Below are 22,943 nucleotides of genomic sequence, written 5' to 3'. Positions count from 1 at the left end.
TTACCTCACAGATATTCATGTTTCCTCAGCCGGAAACTACACACCTCTGAACGAATGACCTAGTTTCAGAAAAGCATCTGTTTTCATCACATGGCCCAAACACAGCCTTGTAGTTAAAGTGGATCTAGTGGATCTCCTGGTCCAGAGGTGCATCTTCATATTAAGCGTGTTTCTAATAATGAGCTCAGACGTGTTCGGTCGTCCCTGTGAGTGAAAACCTCGGCCTGCTAGTAACACTCCATGTTTCCTATTCTTGTATTTGCGATATCATCTAAAGGAAATAATCCCTAATATGATTATCTGAGGCTCCACTTCCAAGTCCAGAAATAAGAATAAGAAAAGGCTCTGGAAATGCAGCAGAGCGTTAAAGTGAAACTGCACTGAGGGTCGCCATCACTCAGCTTAACAACAGGCTTACAAACCAAGTGTACACAAAGTGAGGGCGACAAGACGGCACCTGTCACAGGTACGCGCCGCTCCCTTTATCCTGGAACGCTCTCTGCTTTTACTCAGTTTGAACCACAAGGGGCTGAGTCTATGCAGTAAATCTGACCTTTGACCTTGTTTCCTGTGCACATGTGTGGATGTGGCTGTGGACAGTGCTGTGCCTTTGACACACTCATTTCTGAATCTTTTATGATAAGCAGTCCAAACCCCTCGTGGCAGTTTGTGTGTGTGGGGGGGGGGGGGTGTCATTGTTCTGGTGCCACGCCGCCCTCAAATGGTCAGATAACAGCATTACACATGTGGGACTCGAATGCACCAACATCTGGATTAAACCATACGAAGTCCACCCGCTCTGCCATCAGTGCTGCGATTCATAAAGAGTCCGTCTCAGGTTCAGTTACGCTCCTGATTGTTTTATATGTTCTTATACTTTCTGACAGGCGACGCTTTACACCATGAGCCAGCTTGTTAATGTGACGTGTATTTAATGAGGAACTGATATGACAAAGAATGATTTACAGTTTCAAAAGTTCAGATTCGAGCAGACAGTTGAATTCTCTTAGTTTGTTTGTCGGCTTCGTGTTTCTCGAGTGATAAGGATTCAGATAAGATGGGGCCTGATTATTTAAGACCTTGTATGTGAGCAGCAGGATTTTGAATCCTGGATTTAACAGGAAGCCAAAACAGGAGAAATCTGCTCTCTCTTTCTAGTCCCTGTCAGGACTCTTGCTGCAGCATTTTGGATCAGCTGAAGGCTTTTCAGGGAGTTTTTAGGACTTCCTGATAATAATGAATTACAGTCGTCCAGCCTGGAAGTAATAAATGCATGAACTAGTTTTTCAGCGTCACTCTGAGACAGGATATTTCTAATTTTAGAGATGTTGCACAAATGGAAGAAAGCAGTCTTACATATTTGTTTAATATGTGCGTTGAAGGACATGTCCTGGTCAAAAATGACTCCAAGGTTCCTCACAGTGTTACTGGAGGCCAAGGTAATGCCATCCAGAGTAAGAATCTGCTTAGAGACCATATTTCTAGGCTTTTCAGGGCCGACTACAATAACCTCAGTTTGATCTGAATTAAGAAGCAGAAAGTTAGCGGCCATCCAGGTCTTTACGTCTTTAAGACATTCCTGCAGTTTAACTCATTGGTGTGTGTTATCTGGCTTCATGGACAGATAGAGCTGGGTGTCATCTGCATAGCAGTGTAAATGTATGCTATGTCTTCTAATGATGCTGCCTAAGGGAAGCATGTATAATGTAAACAGAATTGGTCCTGGTATTTTTTAGAAGTGGTGCTTGCTGTAGTGACAGAGCGTCGGGATCAGGTGGCCTAGAAGAGCTCTCGATAGAAACCTGATGTTGTTCATGTTTTCTATTAAGATTTATTCAGTTTTTAAAGGATTAACAAGTGTCTTTGTGTCCTGCAGGGTGCTCCTGGTTCTCTGGGTCTGCGGGGCCCTAATGGACCCATGGGCTTCCCGGGTCCTCAGGGGCCTCCAGGAGAGAAAGGCCAGAGAGGAGATGAGGGGCCAACAGGAGCTGCAGGCCTGAAAGGACATATGGTGAAGGAACATGGTTTCTGCCCTCGGGGTTGTACTGCAACGCAGCTTTAACAGAGTCAGGCTTTCTGTGTTAGCAGCTCTCTCGGTCAGCTGAGCACCTTCACTCAGAGACAACACCAGAGGAGCTTTACACATAGACCATCCAAACTGAAAACATAGTTTGCTTTGTAGTACACCCCTCTGAAGACGAGATACTGTTTCTGTTGTCTGACCAATCGGAGCTCTGTTAGGCCTCACATGGTATCTGAGGAGCTGTGTGGAGAACAGTTTAACCGTCTGCTTGTTGTTTACGGTTTCAGGGATCTCTTGGTGTTCCTGGTTTTCCAGGTTTGGATGGAGTTCCGGTAAGAAGCCCCGCCCCTCTCAGCCTCTTAGCTCAGTCAGCTGTGACCTAGTGATGTCCCGCTCTCGGCATCAGTTTATGTGTTTGTGTGTCCAGGGACACCCGGGACCTGCTGGAGGTCCAGGACATCCAGGTCTGGATGGATGTAATGGAACTAGAGGAGAGAAAGGGAAAGCTGGACTTCTGGGAGAACAAGGACGTGACGGAGAACTGGTCAGAAATGACAGTAACACTGATAGCAAACACTTCACTGTGGAGGGCAAGAAAGGCCACAGTAAAAATAATCAGAGCTGGAGAAACGTTCAGTTTTCCAGAATCCAGATTTTAGAGTCCTGAGAGAACAAGGATGAGGTTTTCTCGTCTTACACTGCTGTGAGCCTGTGTGTGGATAGTTGAGTGTGCTGCAGTACAGCGGGATGCAAACGTTAACCTTGTTCATAGTCATTATTTTCCTGTATAAATCGTTGTTACAATAAAAACTGTCAGTTAAATATATCATACAGGAGACGCACACAGTGATGTTTGAGAAGTGAAATGAAGTTTATTGGATTTAAAGTGTGCAAGAATTGTTTAAACAAAATCAGGCAGGTGCATAAATCTGTTGTCATTTTATTGATTCCAAACCTTCAGAACTAATTATTGGAACTCAAATTGTCTCGGTAAGCTCAGTGACCCCTGACCTACATACACAGGTGAAAACAATAATGAGAAAGAGTATTTAAGGGGGTCAATTTAAGTTTCCCTCTTTTAATTTCCTCTGAAGTGTAGCAACACGGGGGTCTCAGAACAACTGTCAGATGACCTGAAGACAAAGACTGTTCAGCATCATGGTGGGAAGGACACAGAAAGCTGCCTCAGAGATTTAAGCCGTCTGTCTCCACAGTTAGGAGCATATTGAGACAATGGAAGACCACAGGCTCAGTTCAAGTTAAGGCTGGAAGTGTCAGACCGAGAAACATCTCAGACAGACAGAAGCGACGGTGAGAACAGTCAGAGTCGACCCACAGACCAGCACCAAAGACCTGCAACATCATGTTGCAGCAGATGGAACCATTCGGTGCACTTTACACAAGGAGATGCTGCATGTGAGAGTGATGCAGAGGAAGCCTTTGCTCCGCCCACAGCACAAACAGAGCTGCTTGAGGTTTGCTGAAGCACATTTGGACAAACCAGCTTCATTCTGGAATAAGCTGCTGTGGACTGATGAAACTACAACTGAGTTTTTTGGGCATAACAAGCGGCGTTATGCACGGAGGAAACAGAACACAGCAGTCCAAGAACAACACCTGCTGCCTCCAGTAAAATATGGTGGTGGTTCCATCATGCTGTGGGGCTGTGTGGCCAGTGCAGGGACTGGGAATCCTGTCAGAGTTGAGGGACACATGGATTCCACTCAGTATCAGCAGATTCTGGAGAATCGGAGACAAAGCTGAAGCTGCGCCGGGGCTGGATCTTTCAACAAGACAACGACCGAAACACTGCTCAAAATCCACTAAAGCTTTCATGCAGAGGAACAAGTACAACGTTCTGGAACGTTCATCTCAGCCCAGACCTGAATATTATTGAAACCTGTGCTGTGAGTTAAAGAGAGCTGTTGATGCTCGGAAGCCATCAAACCTGAATGAACGAGAGATGTTTAGTAAAGAGGAATCGTCCAAAATACCTTCAACCACAATCCAGACTCTCAGTGGAGCTCACAGGAAGCGTTTAGAGGCTGCAGAAGGCGGATCTGCTAAATATTGATTTCATCTCTTTTTTTGTGGAGCCCAAATTTATGCACCTGCCTGATTTTGTTTAAACAATTATTGCACACTTTCTGTAAATCCAATAAACTTGTGTCTCCTGTATGATATATTTAACTGATATTTTTTATTGTAACAACGATTTATACAGGAAAATAATGACTATTAACAAGGCTGCCCAAACCTTTGCCTCCCACTGTATCTTTGGTCCAGTACTATTTGACCATCGCTGTGGTGTTTAATTCTTCAGGGTTTTCCAGGACCGAAAGGATATCCAGGAGATCAGGCGGTGTATTTCATCCGTAACCCTGGAGTGACTGTAAGTACACTTGTACTGCTGCAGGTTAGGATCAGGATTTGGCTTATTAATCAAAGCTTTTCTGTTTGACAGGGAGATGCTGGGCCCAGTGGACATCCCGGTCTGTGGGTGAGTAAACAAACTGTCATGTGACACACATGCCAGCGGGTTTACAGGGAGGAAGCGTTCACTTGTAGTGGTCCTCCTTCAGGTTTCTGTCTGTCTGTCTGTCTGCAGGGTGAGCAGGGCCTCTCGGGATCGAAGGGAGCACTGGGTTCTCCAGGACCAAAAGGCCAAGACGTGAGTCACCACTTAACATTTACTGCTTGAAGAAAGTAATCTGGTGTCACGTGTTCAAGTTGAGGACAGTTAAAGGGACCTGGTCTCGGGTTTCTGCTGTTCCACGTTGGGGTTTTGAAGCACAGATATAACCTGTATGGGAGTCTTGATGCATGCTTGATCATCCAGTAAATGAACACTGCTCAAACTTCCCTGTCCAGGATGTTACGTCCTCATCATTGAAGGTCCACTGGCCTGACGAGGTGGCTCTTCTGTGTTGTAGCCAGAGGTTGTTTGGTTTCCCTGATGTATAAATCCTGCACTTAATCGCGTACACTATGTTACTCTGTTTGTGTCGGGGACCCGATCCTTGGGGTGGACACATTTTTGGCGCAGCGTGTTTTGGGGTTTAAAAGCCACAGAGACGCCGTGTTTAGAAAAACTGCGCCTCAGCTCCCTGTATGGAGCCAGACTGGGTGTTGCAGGGGCTCAAAAACTTCAAGTTATAACGTTTTTGGCTTTACATTATGTCTCTCCATTAAAATTAAGCTACACAAGAAGTTGGAGACTGTTTTTTGTACAACTTACAAATTCAGCTGAGAAACAAAGAATTATTTTATTAATTGCAATAATGAAGTCTTTGCTGTCTGTGCAGGGCGTACCTGGAAGCCCGGGTTCTCGAGGTCCACCCGTAAGTAATGTGCACGTAGTAGAGGCTAGCATTGTGAATACCGTCAGAGTAATTTGAAAGACTGCGTTTTCTGACCTTTTATTTCAGAATTTGTTGTTTGTGCATTTCAGGGGGAAAGAGGTCGATCTCTGCCTGGACAGAAAGGAGATGAGGTACAACCACGCCCCCTTTCTTTTAACTGAATCAGCAGCTCGTGAACAGCCTGTCGCGTGAGGCAATGGCGCTGTGCAAAAGTCCCATTAGATTACTCGTTTGGGGCAGAGCTCTGTCACATTCTTCTGTTTGACTGATTTACCTTCTGTTTTCATTTCACTGCAAACTGTATAAATTGCACTTCACCATTGACAATTACTGCAGTAATAGAGCAGCAAGAGCAACGCATCAGTACTGTGTAGTATGTGCCGTGCTGTAGCAGTTTGTGTGGTCCACAGGGGGATCAGGGTTTGCAGGGACCTCCGGGGCCCTTTGAGTATGTTGACCCTCCCGAAGACCTCTACATCAAAGGAGACAAAGTAGGTGGAGCCTCACTCTGTTACAGCCTATCAGATGGCACATTTAAGGGGACTTCCTGTTTTCTGTTAAACTTTAAATAGCAAATGTTGCAAATGTTGATTTCTGATATCTCTTGTTGTTGGGAGGCTTTGCTCTCGGTTTTCTCACGCTGGATATGTTGGATATTTCAGGGCTCCCGGGGGGTTAAAGGAGTCTGTGGAATTGACGGACAGCTGGTAGGTTAAATATCTTATTTAGGAACTTGAAGTTCTCTTTGTTGTTCGATTCTTGGGCACCAGGCTCACTTGAAGGTTAGGATTCTCCCGATTTATGGAGTTCAGGACTATCGCTCATCCTGAAAATTGTCATCTGTAATCTCGTGTTTGAAGGATACTCAGCTGCCGTTTTTAAACCCCACTTGGTTGTTGTGCCCCACATCTCCAAATATCATTTTAGTAGCACTGTTACTGATCAGATATTTTTTATTGAATTGTGGTCTCAGGGTCTGAATGGGTCACCTGGGATGGAAGGGGAGAAGGGGATTTTGGGGCTTCCTGGACCAAGGGTAAGATGTGCGATCAATATTAAGCAGTTTTGATCAGACTATAGACTTTAATTAGACTTGAGATGTCATCAATCTTTGAGGTATTGATGCTGAACGAACTGTGTTTCAGGGACTCCCTGGACAACCTGGTCTGCGTGGGAACAAAGGAGTTAAGGTTGGTCAAAGCAGAAGATTCCTGTTTCTACTTCTGTGCTGTTCCTCGGATCATCAGGTCTGGTTTTTCTTTGGTGTTTTCAGGGAATCCAAGGAAGCTCAGGACTCCCAGGTCTGATTGGACGAAATGGTCCTAAGGTCAGTCTGTTTCCTGTATATTTTATGTCACTGTGGATAAAAGCAAAGCTTCCCATCCATCCCAACTAAACACTAGGAACCAGGGAACAAGGAGCACAGAGCATTGTAGCACACCACGACAAAGGGCGAGAGAAGGCTCGGAAAATGTATGCAAAAGGTAACGAGGGCAAAACGAGCAGGAAGTTAACCAGAAGACCAGTAAAATGGTCCACAGACAGGTGCAGCGTCTGCATCACTGAAATTCATCCATCGTGAAAAGGACTCTGAGATTCTTGAAGTCCTACACTTTGAGCAGTTATCTGTCCATGACCTCGGACGTCTGATCTCTACCGCGCAGCTGCAGACCTCCCCGCTGCGTGGTCACCCCCTGGCCAGCAGAGCCAGATCAGCAGTAAAAACCAGCACTGAAACCTTTCGCCCATTCACAGACGTAGATGTTCTGTTACTAGAAGCTGTGAACCCGATGATCTGGTTAGTATCATGTAAACAAAATGACCTCAGTAAAGATAAAGCTGTCGTGTTCTGTGTGTTCTCAGGGCGAAAGGGGAGATCCCGGGCCTCCAGGCAACCCCCGGGAGGAAGACATCACGTACACCGGTATGGATCAGTGCACCAATCAATCAGCTCTTTCACAATTCTTCTTCTCTGGTGTCCAATGACTACTTTATGTCTTCTAGGTCAAGTTGGGGATCCCGGGTCACCCGGCCCGCACGGCCTTAATGGAGACAGGGGGCGGATGGGAATACCCGGCCCCCCAGGACCGCCTGGCAGATCAATAGTTGGTGAGTACCTGCATATTTTACAGTTTCTGTAGCGATGTGAGCTGGCAAACATCTCAGCACAGCGCGATGACACAGGTGAAACATCTTTATATGATGGAAAAATACGCTATCACTGAGTATTGGAGATCTTTCCTGACAGATATAAATCATCATCAGAAAAACCGTCTGGCATAAAGTTCTGTCAAATCAAAAAAGGGAAAGCTTCCTGCTGTGGATAAAGGAGCAGAGTCTGGGTCAGAGGGTGGGTGAGGTGGTGCTTCCTACCTGATGTTCAAATGGTCTCAAACTTTAAAATCGTATCGGAGAGTTTTTTAAGATTTTACGCGCTATTACGAGTTTGTGTAGTCAGATTACAAATGGGATGAGACCACAACGTTGGGTCATTATCTACCACTTTGGGGGGTTTAATGATGATGAAGTTGGCGAGGTGGTCTGAGACTCATGAGGCCAGATTTAAGGTGGTAGCAGCCTGATGTAAGGCAGTATGAGGTTGCTGTGGTGAGATTATTTGAAGAAGTCAGCTTCTTGTTACTTTCAGTTGCTGAACACATCTACATAATGCATATGTCTTTATCCTGTCTCGTCCACAATACTCTGACTCGTAACTTGAAGCTGGTATTCAATACCCTCTGCACAATCCACTTCTTCTAGTTTTATATCTCCTGGAGATTTTTTATATTCTTATAAATGCACCATGGGGGGCTTGGGGTGAAACGGCATTTCGGTGCGCATACTGGACAATAAAGACCTCGACTCTTGAATCTTGAATGAATCTTAAAGTTGAGCTACGGTGATTCAAGTGTCATGGTTAGATTTAAGGTGGTATGAACTTGATTAGAGGCAGCATAGCGGTGCTGTGGTAAGAAGGATGTTTTCTGCTCATGTTTAAGGTAGTATGATAGTTTTTGTTGTTTTCTTCAGGACTGCCGGGAGTTGTAGGTCAGAAGGGAGTTCCAGGATGCAAGGGGGTCAGAGGAGATCCAGGTCAGATCTCTACAGAGAAACCCACACCTGGAGAACCTGGAAAACCAGGGCGCCGTGGATTCAGAGGACATAAAGGACAGCAAGGTGTTCCAGGTACCAGACAACAGTGTTTGTCTCTTAGTGTTGTACACCTGTAGGTGCCTGCAGGGTCAGACTGCAGATATTAACAGCAGGTATGGGATGTGTCACTGTCCCAGTTGATTTTTTTTCTCAATAATCTGACTTCCTGTTTGTCTTTAAAGGTACCTACTGTCTCCCTGGAGCCTCAGGACCACGTGGGGACCCAGGTGTGCTCGGACCCACGGGGTTTCAGGGCTCACTGGGAATTAAAGGTCAGTTGTTGGAGACATTGACTGAAATTGTGACTTTTACACCAGTTAAAGGTTTAGAGGGTGGAAGACTGATGAGCTGCTTTTAACCTTAATGTGAAATATGTGCACACTCAGGCCACGTCACATTACCACAGTTTGTGTTTGCTAAATGGGGAAAGAAGAGATTAAAAAGATGAACAATGCTTTTGGCTTTTGTCCCACGATCAGTCAACAGTTTTGTTACGGTACCAACACCCCTGTCCACATTATGCTACGTGAATCGTGCAGCGGTCATTTTATAAACATCAACTGACGAAGTAATTTAAAAAAGGCAATCTGACCTTTTAATGCCAGAAACCAAAGGTATCATCACCATGCTAAAGTCATCACTAGCTGTTTCCTTTAGGTTCTCATTGTACTTTATCCAGATGAGTTTTATTGGATGAAACTTCTGGCTAATGCTAACTTACCAGCTAACCATTTCCAGCTATGAAGAGCATAACCTTAACTTGCTTCCTCACTCATGTTGTTGCTGTGAAGCCTTAGACGGTACGTAGATTTAGCTTTGAGATGTCACCCACTGGTGTGTTAACCCTTTAAAGCCGGTCAGAGCGGCACGCTCCATTTTGCAATTACAAGACAATTACATCCACGCTCTTTGGTTCTGTCCACCAGTGCAAAAGTTTTGGCGCGAGATATGTGAAGACTTATCAAAATGTCTGAAATGTAACATTCCAACCTCCCCCTTAGTGTGTTTGTTGGGCAGCTTAGATAATGTCACTTCAGAAAAGAATATAGCCCATATGATCTTCACTGCCCTATGCATAGCCAAGAAAACAGTCCTCATGAACTGGAAAAATAAAAATAATCTTAATTCTAACCAATATAGAAATTATCTATTAGATTACATTAGTCTTGACACAGCCTCTGCCACCACATCAGATTAATTGCTCTGGGCCCCTTTTATCAGCTCCATCACCTAGTGGGGGTGGGGGGTCATAGTTTGGTCCCGCCTTCACTGTTGTGATTGGTGAGGGGGTAGGGACAGGCTTAGGGCGTCGGGGGGTTCCCCGGAGGCATCTTCCTTGGGGGGCTCAACCCGGGGTAGCGGTCACGTCCGGTTGAGGGCTCTGTTGGCTCTCAGGTGACTGTTTCCTCGCGGCTGCGTGCAGCGGGGCTAGGGGAGGGTCTGTGCTGACGGACGTGGGTTACTGACCTGGCAACCTGGCTGCCCCTGGGTGGGTCCGGGATGGGCATGAGGTTCTGGGGGTGCTCCGTCTCTGGGCCGGGGCCCGGGCCGGGCCTCGGGGGCTCGGGTCCTGGTTGGTGTGTTGCCGGGGTTGTGGGCGGGTGGGTGCATGGGGGCCCGGCCCTGGAGCAGGGTGCCGCCGGTGCATCGAGCCGCCTGGGGGGCTCTTCAACTGGTGGGGGGGATGGTCACATCTGGCAGGAGCTTTCTTCTCTCAGGAACTCTCTGCAGGAGGGGGAGATACAGGAGAGGTGGAGGAAGATCTCAGCCTGGGCGTTTACCGTCTTATGTAGTCTGGAAGATGTGTGGTTGGTGGGGTGGGTGCAGTTTTCTCTGTGGTGGGGTTGGGTGGACTGTCCAGGGCTCTGTGGAGCCGGGGGGCGCTACTGCACTGGGCCCCGGTCTGATGGGCCTGGGCCCCCCTTCCCTGGCGGGTCGCGGAGGGTGGGAGTGCCTACTGGGGTCAGCGGGGGAGCTGGCCCCAGGGAGGGGTTACCTGCCCCTCCCTTCCTTCCCTCCCCATCTCCAGCTGCCTCCCTCTTCCCGCTCCTCCACAACCACCCACACATGCAGGGCCTTGGAGTGGGGGTATGTCACCAGGGTGCAGAGGAGGCTACCCCCCCCCCCTGTCCCCTTCTGGCTGCCTCTGCCTCAATTTTATCCCACAACTTAGACATTCACATTATTCACACTCTCATTACACATACATATAGGATCTTGGGGGTGGGCACAATCACGGAGTCCAAATCACCATCAGGGTGTACACCTCACCCCTGACGTCGTTGCCCACCTCTCAATTTTAAATACACTTAGTCATTGAGGGTTAGCAGGAGGGACTATGCGCTTACCTGCTGCTCCTTGGCAGGTAGCTCCATGCCCTCCTGGGTTTTAATTGCACCTTAGAACACATATGCATCAACACTACAATGAGCGGGTGGAGGGAGGTTTGGAGTCTTCTCCCACCCCCATTCTCTGCGGCCTGCTGGAGCGGGAGGGCTAGTAGGAGGAGTTGGCCGTCCGACTGCGGTCTGGGGTGTGGGGCCTCCCTGCTGCTGCGGAGTCGGGGTGGTCTGCCTCTCCCCACCGCAGGGAAAAGGGTAACACCACCTGGGTCTGGGTGCAATTCCCCCCTCCAGGGGCAAGGGTACCTAGACCCGGATTGTAGAGTACGCTTGGGGAGTGTGATTGTGTGTACAGCGTCTCTTTATGTCTGTCTCCACGTTGGTTGAGTGTGGAGTGAGTGCATATGAGAGCATGAGGGTGGGAATGGATGTTTGTGTCTGTGTGTGCCTGTATGTCTGTGTCTATATGTCAGGTTGGGTATCAGACGCCACCTCTCTGGGGACACCTCAGGCCCTCCAAGGTTTGGAGGCCTATCTCCACCCACCACCACTTCCCCTGCCGGTGGCGGACTCCCTCAGGTGTCGGTGTGTTGGTGGTTCTTTGTGTCTGGGGGTGGGCGTCCGGGTACACACCGGCTCACTCCTTGGCGGCCGCTTGTCGGGGCCTGGGGCCTGGGGCTCGCTCGGGCCCCCTTTGGAGGTGGGGTGCCCCCGGCCTCTCGGCCTAGGGCTCGGTCACTCAGGCGCAGCTGGGGGCCGGCGGAGCTCACGGGCGCGTCACTGCAACCCCCCCTGGCTTCTGCTCCGCGGCTGCTGAGTGAGCCCTCATCTGGGACTCTCCTCAGCTCTTACTGGAACAGTGGCGCGGCTGCCCCTCTGTTGGTCTTCCATGGTCTTTTGTGTTCTGGGGGCCTCTGGATGTCTGGAGTTTTGATCTCCTCCATACCCGCTTCACACCCTGGAGGACGGGGCTGAGGCCCCCCCACACTCCCTAGCAGATCATTACATGGAGAAACCTTTGGAATGCAAGCATGCTGATCCACACAGGTATGCACACATGGGTATTCACAGACGCGGACTAAAGCTTTCTTGGCTGCTGCCTCAAAGCACACTGTGCGCTGTCTATCTTGCGTGCTGCACAATATTGTTTATTACTTAGTAAATACTGATATCTATGACTAGCTAGTTTATTGTGATGGTGCTTTGTTTTCTCTATTATTATGTTGCTCTTTGTTGTTTGCTGTCTCCTCTGTTTGTTTGTTTGTTTGTTTGTTTTTTTTTCTCCATACAGGTGACCCAGGAGTTTTTTTTTTTTTTTTTTTGTCTCTCTTCCCCCCCCTTCTCACCGTCTCTTCTCCCCTTTGGTTTTCTTTCTTTCTCTCCCCCTCTCTCATTCATTCCCCCTGTCCTATTTATTAAAAAAAAAAAAAAAAAAAAAAAAAAAAAATGACAAAGGATGAACTGAAGCTCTGCCATCACGTAATGTCGCATACTGCTGTTTCTGATGTCATTTAGGAAAAAAAAAAAAAAAAAAAAAAAAAAAAAAAAAAGCCGGTCAGAGCAGCACGCTCCATTTTGCGCAACTACTTTTAAATCCCAGTAGCTCTGCAACCATGTAAGTTAGCGCAATAATTTTCTTTGCATATGAAACCGGAGGAGTTGTACTTACATCTGATGCCATCAGCTTGTCCTCGGTCACAGTTTCCTTCCACATAAAGCTTTGCAAAAACTGCATAAAAAGCACTTGCAGCAACAAAAACATAATATTCCAGAAACACGCTTTGCCGATCCGATCAGCTGTTCGTAACACTTCCTACATTGGCGACGTCCGCCATGACCTGCCCGAAACCGGAAGTGACGTCATTTTTGCGGAAATGTCGTTTCTTTTTACCATCAGGGCCTCATGAGCCTATACTGGTGTTTTTAAAAGTTTTCTTTGACTTTATGACTTTCTGTGTCGTTTCTGGGATGCTTAGGACTCATATTGCACTGCTGGAAATAGTTTATTTTGATGCACATGCTGTTTTTTTTGCAAATTTGCAGTATAATATTTATTTTCGTTTTTCCTGCAGTATATAAAAATTGGTGTATTTCAAAAATAAAACTATGAAGACACTCAAAATAAATTTCCTGTGGTGGGAAACTATTTTGTGCAACTTTTTTGTATTTACAGTAGACATATATGTTAACAAAACAAAAACGATTTTCAATTTTTCTGTAGTTTATTGCACTTTTTTGAAATTTATGTAATTACTATGCACTTAATCCATACATATTATTAAAATATAGACTGTAATGCTTGTATTGATGTATAGCAACTTGAAATGCTCCCAGAAATTTCGCTACAGCATGTAAAAATATAATATAAGCTCTGGCGGACTTGGTTCTATGGTAGGTCTTAAAGGGTTAAGACTTCAGCTGAGGACTTCACGGTCTCCAGCACTCGTCGTATTCTGATTGATCTATCGATCTGTGGCTGACTGACTGATTGTGAAACCGCACGCTGTGGCTAACAAATTGTGACTGAGGTATTAACCAATGAGCATGCTCCTAAATAACCTTCCTCTCTTATTCTAAGAATGAGCATAATTTATAAAAACAGACTTAATGTTTTGTTCAAAATGACCTCAAGAGTGAGTTTGGAAATGTGTACTAACGTCTTCAAAGCGAGGGGGCAGAGGGCACTTTTCCCATACACTTCAATACAACTGGAAGTCTTTTGCAGTAACAGGTGTCGCCACCTTCAGCTGTGTCCGTCTGTTATACTGTCTATAGCGAAGACATCCTATGTTGGCCTTAAGTAGAGTCCATGTTGCCCGGACAGCCAGTCGTAGTGACGTTATTAATCAATCAGATCGTTTTGCTAATGTTTGCTGGAAGTGCTCAATAAGGGTTAGAGATCGATCGAACCCTAATTTCTGTGTTTTAGGTAGTTGTGGCAGCTGTTCTTGTGGCCTTCCTCTTGTACTAAGAGGTGCACCTGGCCCTAAGGGTGACTTGGGATTTCCAGGCTTCCAAGGATCCTCTGGACCCACAGGTCCTCGGGGAGAGTACGGTGTTCCCGGAGACACAGGAGAGACTGGTGAGCAGGTAAAGCAACTGAGCAACAAGGTCAGAGGTCATCTGAGCAGCCACCACTGCTCTGTTTATTTGACTGATTGCTTTGTTTACAGGGTCGGGCCGGATTGCCGGGTATCAAAGGCTTTAAAGGACAGAAAGGAGATTTAACAGTGGAGGATATCGAAGGTGAGTCCCAGTCTGTGCAGCTGTCTCCCAGCACACTTATTATTGACAGTAACATCAACATAACCTCCTGTGAATGTTGCTCCTGTCTCCAGGTGAGAAGGGAAACAAGGGACAGCGGGGCCCTGCAGGCAGACAAGGGTTCCCAGGAAGAAGAGGACAGACTGGGCCCTCAGGGGTCCCTGGAAATCCCGGTTTCCAGGTCAGTCGGGTTAGAAGATAGGAGGAATGAGGATTGGAAGATGTTGTTCAAGACGGGAAAGAGCGAAATATGAGAAGCAATAATGTGAAAGAGTTTCTCAGCAAGTAGTTTCTGTTTCAGATGTAATGAGATGATGTTCACATTACAGCTCACTGATCATGTCTGCGCCGCTTTTCCTTTTGAACGAATGTTTATCAGAATCCTCCGATGGTCAGTTTAAGAACATGTTTCCTGATTGCGGTCCTGTGACAAATTAAGTGGATCCTTGTTGCTTTTATAGGAATTAAGAGAAGTAAATGGCAGCCAGGTGCTGCTGATCAAACGCACCGGTTAACTGATACTTACCAATCGTGAGCATCGTTATAAAAGCAGAATCTTCTAGCAGCTAGTCCGAAGCATTCAGGTGTGCGTTAACAGAAAGGAAAGACGTCAGCAGTGATCTTACAGACTAAACTGTTGCTCCAACCTAGGAGAGGTTATACAGCTATTTTCAAACAAGTCCATCATTCTGCAGTGAGAAAGATTATTTACAAGAGGGAAACATTAAGACAATTTTCTCAGTGATGGATGTTCCAGCAAGTTCATCCCAAGATCGGACCATTCGATGCTCAAAGAAACGACAGAAACCTAAGAGCTTTGCCTCACATTCTGAGACACTACAGGCCTCGTTTTCAATTTTAAAGTTCATGACAGCACAGATGGAAAAAGACTGAACAAGTTTGGCTTGTTTGGAAGAGTTTACAGGAGAAAGCCTGTGGACTAAGTGGACTATGAGCTCCTCTGTATACCAACGTAGTCTAGAGTCAAATGTGAGGCCATCTATCCCGAAGCTGAAGCTTGGACCAAACTGGGGCATCAACGGGACAATGATCACAACTGTATGCCAGAAAACACACTGACACCACATCTGTTATATCCATGAATCTAAGATAAGATAAGATAAGATAGAACTTTATTAATCCCTCGGGTGGGTTCCTCTGGGAAATTCGACTTCCAAAAAGCACAGCACCGACAGAAGTTACAGTTACAGAATTGTTATATATATATATATATATATATATATATACACACACACACACACACACACACACACACACACACATATAAATACAGAGACAAATATAAATAAAATATACGAAGGGGATAAATAGAATAAATAGGAATAAAAAATAAAAATACAAGTGAATTGCACATTTCAAGTATTGAGTCTATTGCACTGTTGACTATTTACAAAAAGTATTGCACAAGGTATTGTACAGTGAGGTGAAGAGGCACTACAGCTTAGTTGTTCCCCCCTCCTTTGTCCTCCTGTTTCCCCTCCCTCTCCCCTCCAGAGAGGAGTTAAACAGTTTGATGGCGTGTGGGACAAAGGAGTTTTTAAGTTTTAAGAATCTGTTTATAACTTAAAGTTGAGCGCTGAGAAATGTGGATGACAAACAGTGAGATAATCAGAATGTCCCTGTTTTGCAGTTGTCCTGCCATCAGTCATGCTGTTCTGTCTCTTGACCTCAATTTGTCTGTTCTTAGGGGGAGAGTTTTTTCAGCTTCCCTGGAGAAAGGGGCCTCAGAGGAACTACAGGGTTAAAGGGATATTTAGGACCTCCAGGTCCCCGAGGACCAGATGCAGATGGAGCTGTGGGAGAACGTGGACTCCTTGGGGATCCAGGACCTACTGGATCCTGTGGCCCCCCGGGGTTAAAGGGGGTTAAAGGTAAGAATCGTTGTTACGAAAAACGTTTGGTTCTCACTTTCTGTGGATTTTACCAGAGTTTTGCAGCTGAATCCATATATACGGTTCTGTTTTCATAGGACTGACCTGAACATTTATAACACCTGTCCTCTTAACATCTGTCAGTGCTGACTCCTTTTAAGGTCTAAGTCCGGGTTTGAGTAGAGTATGTTTCTCAAACAGGATGATAACGTAACATCCGTTGGTCATCTGTGACTCATCGTTTAGGGCAGGGGTGGGGCAGGATGTGTCCTTGATCCATCACAGCTGATTTAAATGGCCAAATGACCTCCTCAACATATCTTGAAGTTCTCCAGAGGCCTGGAAATGAACTAATCATTTGATTTAGATGTGCTGATGCAGGGTGAGATCTAGAACCTGCAGGACACCGGCCCTCGAGGCCTGGAGTTGGACACCCCTGGTTGAGGGTTTGAGATTGGTTTTGTTTTAGAATAAAACACTTGATACAGGCAAATTTAGGAAACTAGATTGAAGTTTCAGACATTTCTGCTTTTGAATTATTCTATTGAACGTGTTTCCAGGGCAGCACGGTGGCGTGTTGGTTCCACCCCCTGACTCTGACCTGGTCTGTGTGGACTTTGCATGCTCTCCCTGCGTCTGTGTGGGTTCTTTCCGGGTTCTCCGACACGCAGTTAGTTAGGTTAGGTTAACTGGTGAATCTAAATTACCTGTAAGTGTGTTTGTCCTGTGTCAGGCTGGTGACCTGTCCAGGGTGTACCCTGCCTCTCGCCCCTCTTGTTTTTCCATTTAGGTTTTCCAAACAGGCAGAAATGAAATAAAAAGGAGTCAACTTGAAACCTGTGGGTGTTTACGGTGACGGCCTGAACTCAATATTTTGGAGAAAACCAAACTTAATCTGAAAATACAATTAAATATAAATGAGTTGAGGGTTTTCTTCAGCACTGAGTACTTGTGAAGTTCATAGGAACACTTTCATTAACTTTTTTAGCCAAAACCTTCTAACTGGTGTCTACTTAACCCTCCTCTTCCTCCAGGTGACCCTCCACCCTTTAGACCCATAAGACCAGGTGCCCCTGGAGAGAAGGGAGACCCTGGAAGTGCAGGTAAATTTGATCTGTAACATCTTTATGTTTGCCTGTTTACAGTACTTCCTACTCACCTCTCTCACCTTTCAGGCTACACAGGTTCCCAGGGTTCTCCAGGTTTTCCTGGTGGCATTGGGTCAGATGGACCTAAAGGAGACAATGGGAAGGATGGACTTCCTGGAATACCTGGGAAACAAGGTACCCAAGCAAACCTTCCGCTTCTGTATCTTCGCCTGTAGGTTACATGAGCAGAAGAGTTACCTTTAATTATTTCCCCTCCTCCTCCTGTAGGACCTCAGGGTGTCACTGGAGATTATGGAGATGAAGGACCTGAAGGCTTCAGTTATGATGGAGATCCAGGTAAGTTCCACAATGCATCAGCACAAACCAGATCTGGTTGATGCTCTGGCTGGTCTGGATACCAATGAATTCTGGAGCAGCTTGTTTCACATCCAACTGTGATCTTGAACTTTGTTCGCCTGGCTGTGGAGGATCTCCAGAAAGTATCCTGAGCGTTAATAGTCAGTTTTCACTGGGAACCACATGGGATATTCTGGAAGCCGAATGAGTTTGTTCCGCAGGAAAAGAGATAAACCTCATCATTCTCAACAGGGCCTGGTTCCTCAATCAACTTAAATTCCCAATTAACTCTAGGATGAACTTCTACGTACCTTCTACAAGGTTAGTTTACAAAACTCTGGGAAGCAAACGAATTCACAGAGATGTCAGAAATTCCTTCAGAAATCTGCCCGGACCAGAAGGAACTCTTCCAGCCTTTCTGTTTTCACTGCTGTGCAGCAACGACCAGCAGAATAATTTGAACAGCTTCAATGGCCGAAAATTAGAGGCTTACTGGTAGGAGTGGGTTTAAAAGATCGATTTCCCCATTCAAATTCTCGATTTTAGTGTGAATAAGGTGAATAAATATCAATTCATTAAATCCTGAATTGATTTTTAAATATAAATGTATTTTGCCAGAAGTGGCAGCATCTCATCTTGAAGCTCACAAAACTATTTCAACAACAGATAAAACGGCTAAAAAGAGAAGCAGATAAACGGATTCTGCACAAAGATGTAAACGCAGAGCGTGGATCGTCCACAGACGCCGTCGGCGCTGAGAGTCGACCGCTCACAGATCCTGAAGCTGCAGGTTTCGTCACTCTGACCAACACTGACTGAACCAGCGGCAAAAGAAGATCAAACTGCGCTTCACGTTTGATAACCATGCTCATGAGCTCCCTCTGACTTTGGCTGCTGTACTTCCTGCACAGCTCTCTCTCTCTCAGCACTCAGAGACCAGTTTACCATCAAATCTCTGCTTCCTGCATTATTCTCTGTTTATTAGCCACCAGTCTGCTGCTGTGTTCAGTGCTGTCGGCCTCTGACAGCAAAGCCTCGTCTCTGCTGTTCAAACTGAACGAATGGAAACAAATGACTGCTCAGCTGTGTCTGTAATCAAACCTCATCAGGTCATGTTCACATGTTGATTCATGGTTTGCTTCAGTTTTTGATCGACTGCAGAATATTTTTAAGGTTTTCTGCTATAAAAAGCCAGAACAGGAAAACCTGCTTCATGTTTCTCTGTTGGATCCTCAGTTACACCTGCTGTGATGCTCACACCTCTGATGAAGTCTCAGTGTCAGCTTTGGTTTATACACAGATATGAAACATGGATGTGTGCTGATAAATCTTTCTAATAATAATATTTATGTCTGAGTTAAAACTTAATTGAATCGAGAACTTGTGATTCAGAATTGAATCAGTTGTAAAAATCAGTGATGCCCTGCTGGCTCCGTGTTTCTGTCTAGTTTCTAACTTTTAAAAAGTGCTCGTTTTAAGTTGCACCCAGTAAAGTCTAAGTCGTGACTGTGATAAGCATCCTAATCTACAATTCCTTACTCTGTTACTTACCTCTGTGGTGGCAGAAGGTTTGGACTTTAAACCCAAACCATTATGAGCTGTTTCCAGACTGTTTAACTTTATGTGCACCAGGCTCTCCGGGACTTCGAGGCTCTGCAGGTCTCAGCGGACCAACAGGAGACTCTGCTTTTGGGCTCCCAGGCTCTATTGGCTTTCCAGGGACACGGGGCCCTCAAGGACCCAAAGGAGTGCCTGGCGACCCCGGCCAACATGGTCTACCAGGTGATTTACATCTCCGGCTAATTGTACTGATCCACGACATCGTGCTCTGGGAGGTCCATTTACTTTGTATTTTCTGTTTTGCATCACAATTTTCTGTGTACAAGATAGCGAGATAAACTATGCTGTGGTTTTACTGCGTGTAAACATATCCCTACCATGTTTAGAATAAAAGCACCAGTCTTGATAACAGCATTTTTAGCTCACCAGTGCATTTTGGTTAAGGTTCAGTTAGCATCCAGCCATTTGTATAAACTCTTCAGCTGTTTGCAAAACCCAAATTACAACTGGTGGATGATGCTGAGTTAAAGAAAGGACACTTGAATCTTTTCTTGTTTTTGTACAGGCATCGGTGGTCTCCATGGATGTCGTGGAGCAAAGGGTCAGAAAGGAGATGATGGAGCCCCCGGTATAACTGGCTGCTCAGGACCCACATCGAACCGATGTGATCCAGGAAAACCTGGTACCATGGGCCAGTCGGGCTTTCCGGGATCTATTGGAGCCCAAGGTAAACAAGCTCACTTTATTCACCCGGCAGCTTTTAATGTTATTAGGTTTCACTTAACTTTAGTTTCTTTGGTTATTTTGCTTTTTATCTTTGACAAATGTTTTTTATCACAGTAGTTCCAGTAAGTTCTGACTATGATGTCATCACTTTCAGGTATTTTTGGGGATAAAGGGGAGATCGGCAGCGTTGGTTCTGAAGGAATTGGCCGCAAAGGCTCTGTGGGTGCATCAGGACTTCCAGGTGTCCGTGGAAAGCCTGGTTGTCAGGGCCCCCCTGGACTCAATGGAAGCTCGGGACTTCAGGGCACTGGTGGTCCAAAAGGTGAGTCGTACATATATCCTAACCACAGACTGATTAAGACACTTGTTTTATACATGTACAATTTCATCACAGGTTTAAAAAGATCGTAAAGATCCTGCTCATTTGATCTATGACCTCACTAAATATTATGCTTATGGCCTCAGGCTCTAGTTCCAAGTCTTATTGAATAAAACATGATCACGAGACAAATTTTGACATGTTTAAGGTCTGACTGGACCCCGGGGCTGGGAGGGGGTGCCTGGGAACCCTGGAGAGCCTGGTGTCCCCGGAGATCCAGGCATGACTGGAGAGAGAGGGTTCAACGGACGAGATGGTGGTCAAGGAATCGAAGGGCCAAAAGGACAGAAGGGTAGACTGATACAGAGTGATACACTACAATGCTACTGCAGTACCATTACCACATATCTTTACAGTAACATTACAACCAATTGCCACAATTCTACCACAGCAGTGTTACTGTGTTCCTAAAGATTACTGCTATTACTGTAAACATGCATTAAGTGAGACTTCCTGTCATTTATGAGGAAACATGGATGTTGACGATCCAGCTAATTCGAGCTCACCTTTTTAAAACATTTCCCGCGTGTCCCCTGCAGGCTTTCAAGGTCCAACAGGCCCTCCAGGACCAACCAACTACATCCGCATTAAAGGAAAGACAGGAGACCCAGGACATCCCTCCACTGTTGGATTTACTGGACCTCGAGGTCAGAATGATACTTTGTTGCCAAGCGGCAGTATCGTGGCCTGGATTAAGCACTAATTGATCAGAAAGTGGAAGGTCACCTGAAAGACTTAGAGTTAGACATAGATGCCACTCACCAAAACTGGAGCTCAGACTTCTTGGATGGTCGGTTAGTACAATTAAGTGCACAACAGCCATATTATTGGTCGGATAATTGGATTTAAAAAAATCCCCCAAAAGGCTCCGTCAGCTCAAACAGTCCAGAGGTCCAGTTAATAAAGAACTCTTAGTGCAGTTGTTATGAAGGAGGAAATTATGGACAGAAACCAAAACACGTTGGGTATCGGTTAATTCTTTACTTATCTCAATAAAGAGCGTGGAATCTTCATTTCCCACGATGCTTTGGAGGTTCTGTGTGACAGATCGACTTTGTCCGCACTGAACTTTCTGATTTCCAACATTTTTTTTCACTACAGGAAGCAAAGGTATGCAGGGAGCAGCAGGCAAGCCAGGGCATCCAGGGTGCGACGGACCCCCGGGCATTGTAGGACCCCCCGGGCCCCCTGGACCCTGTGGCAAACAGGGGCCTGCGGGACTCCCGGGACTGAAGGGGTTTGAAGGATACTGTGGCTTTCCCGGAAGCGTTGGAGATCCAGTAAGGCAGCTGAAGACATCACTCGACTGACCCAAATTAAAAGCTTGATGAAGAAAGTTGCAGAAGCTGCCCTTTATCTCGATCGCCATTTGTGGTGCATGTGAAAGCATTTTGTAGTCATTCATCAGACTTGCTGTGTACTTGCACCTCGGGAGTCATGGTTAACATCCTTAGGCTGTTTGTACCTTCGCCTTTTTATTAAAGAACCAGATATCCAGATGTTTCTCGTATACATTGATGATTTAGGGCCCAAGCCATGCTGCCATCTGGGCCAACCAGGGTCACCTAAGAGGATAATAACATGGATAAAAAGTCAACTACAGCAACTTTTTCTTCTGTATGAAAGAATCAGAATGTTTGGATGCTCTCAGCTGCGACTCAGGATATTCAAGCCCAGCCAGGAGGAAACTGTTTTTAAATGATTTTTTATGTTTACGTATTTATGTTTCTGAGCTGCTCACAATCATAGGTGAAGATAAATCTGGTAAATCAAAAGCTTTACCTCAGGCCTCGGTTCTCCTCCTGTGGTCCAGTACAGTGCCTACATTACTGCTAACATTCCAGCAAATAACTTTATAGTTAAACTCTATTGTTTGGGGTAGCAAATGACTGAAAAGGCCATTTAGTTTACAATAAATACTTGGGAAATTAGCAAAAAGAGCACTCTTTGCCTTGAAGTGGTCCTTGAAGTGGTGCACAGTAAGCTTTTCAGTTTAAGACTTTGATTTGCTCAAAAAATGTTCAGAAAGAGTTGCAGGAAATATTGATCTGTTAATTTTGCGATTGCAGGGTGACAAAGGATGCTCAGGGAAACCTGGTGAGCCTGGTCCCCCAGGATGTAAAGGTCCCAAAGGTACAAGGTCACCCAGTCATGGTAATGTTTTTCATGTGTTCCTTTGTTGTGCAGGCTGTAGTGAAGAGTGTGCTTGTGTTTCAGGTAATAAAGGGGAGTCTGTTGGTTGCCCTGGTCCAAATGGAGAAAGGGGGCCTCGTGGAGACAAGGGGCACCTAGGTGATGATCTGTTTCTGGCTGTGCAGCGTGAAGTTTGATGTTTGAGTTAAAAGTAACCAGAGTAAGGAAAAAACAGGAGAATGAATCAGGTGTTAATTCCTGTTTCTCTTCCTCTCAGGACCTCCTGGATCTCCTGGAGATCCGGGAGGGTTGGGTTTTACTGGGGCTCCAGGAGAGAAAGGATCCAAAGGAGAGAAAGGACACCATGGAAACATCGGTCCTGGAGGTACATAGATGTATTTTCAGTGATAAAGAGTGTATAACTCATTGGTTATCCATGACCTTATTAAAACTGTTTTCTCTGTCAGGTGTGATTGGGCCCCCAGGTCCCAGGGGTCAACCAGGTACTCCAGGTATTGAAGGTAAAAGTGGGGGTGATGGTCCTCCAGGACACGAAGGCTACCGAGGACTCAAAGGTTAGAACCTACTTTAAAGTCAGTTACTTTACAATTTCAAGTAACGAGGATTAAAGGACGGTTAATCTGGAGCCTTTAGTTTTTTTTAA

At 45.8% G+C, this 22,943-nt stretch overlaps 1 protein-coding gene across 1 annotated transcript in view; it reads left to right on the top strand.

The window, feature by feature from the left end:
• col4a4 (collagen, type IV, alpha 4) overlaps positions 1-22,943 on the top strand; it is a 45,848-nt gene that overhangs the window by 5,654 nt on the left and 17,251 nt on the right. The window contains exons 4-37 of the mRNA XM_085429340.1: positions 1,877-2,011; positions 2,311-2,355; positions 2,451-2,567; positions 4,347-4,415; positions 4,488-4,523; positions 4,632-4,694; positions 5,329-5,364; positions 5,475-5,516; positions 5,796-5,876; positions 6,048-6,092; positions 6,359-6,421; positions 6,531-6,575; positions 6,659-6,712; positions 7,249-7,309; positions 7,390-7,494; positions 8,416-8,571; positions 8,721-8,810; positions 13,810-13,970; positions 14,054-14,126; positions 14,219-14,325; positions 15,853-16,036; positions 17,071-17,139; positions 17,212-17,319; positions 17,413-17,481; positions 19,114-19,263; positions 19,607-19,768; positions 19,922-20,089; positions 20,295-20,438; positions 20,686-20,793; positions 21,248-21,426; positions 22,216-22,279; positions 22,364-22,438; positions 22,557-22,664; positions 22,747-22,854. Of these exons, the coding sequence (XP_085285466.1) occupies positions 1,877-2,011; positions 2,311-2,355; positions 2,451-2,567; positions 4,347-4,415; positions 4,488-4,523; positions 4,632-4,694; positions 5,329-5,364; positions 5,475-5,516; positions 5,796-5,876; positions 6,048-6,092; positions 6,359-6,421; positions 6,531-6,575; positions 6,659-6,712; positions 7,249-7,309; positions 7,390-7,494; positions 8,416-8,571; positions 8,721-8,810; positions 13,810-13,970; positions 14,054-14,126; positions 14,219-14,325; positions 15,853-16,036; positions 17,071-17,139; positions 17,212-17,319; positions 17,413-17,481; positions 19,114-19,263; positions 19,607-19,768; positions 19,922-20,089; positions 20,295-20,438; positions 20,686-20,793; positions 21,248-21,426; positions 22,216-22,279; positions 22,364-22,438; positions 22,557-22,664; positions 22,747-22,854 (3,280 nt within the window). The remainder of the gene's footprint in view (positions 1-1,876; positions 2,012-2,310; positions 2,356-2,450; positions 2,568-4,346; positions 4,416-4,487; positions 4,524-4,631; positions 4,695-5,328; positions 5,365-5,474; positions 5,517-5,795; positions 5,877-6,047; positions 6,093-6,358; positions 6,422-6,530; positions 6,576-6,658; positions 6,713-7,248; positions 7,310-7,389; positions 7,495-8,415; positions 8,572-8,720; positions 8,811-13,809; positions 13,971-14,053; positions 14,127-14,218; positions 14,326-15,852; positions 16,037-17,070; positions 17,140-17,211; positions 17,320-17,412; positions 17,482-19,113; positions 19,264-19,606; positions 19,769-19,921; positions 20,090-20,294; positions 20,439-20,685; positions 20,794-21,247; positions 21,427-22,215; positions 22,280-22,363; positions 22,439-22,556; positions 22,665-22,746; positions 22,855-22,943) is intronic.

This window comes from Rhamphochromis longiceps, linkage group LG14 (genome assembly GCF_057381845.1).
Source record: "Rhamphochromis longiceps isolate RC_006_pf linkage group LG14, R_longiceps_female_GT1.1, whole genome shotgun sequence".
NCBI lineage: Eukaryota > Metazoa > Chordata > Actinopteri > Cichliformes > Cichlidae > Rhamphochromis > Rhamphochromis longiceps.
The sequence above is the reverse complement of the archived record's forward strand: the minus strand, read 5'-3'. Positions and strand labels throughout refer to the sequence as shown.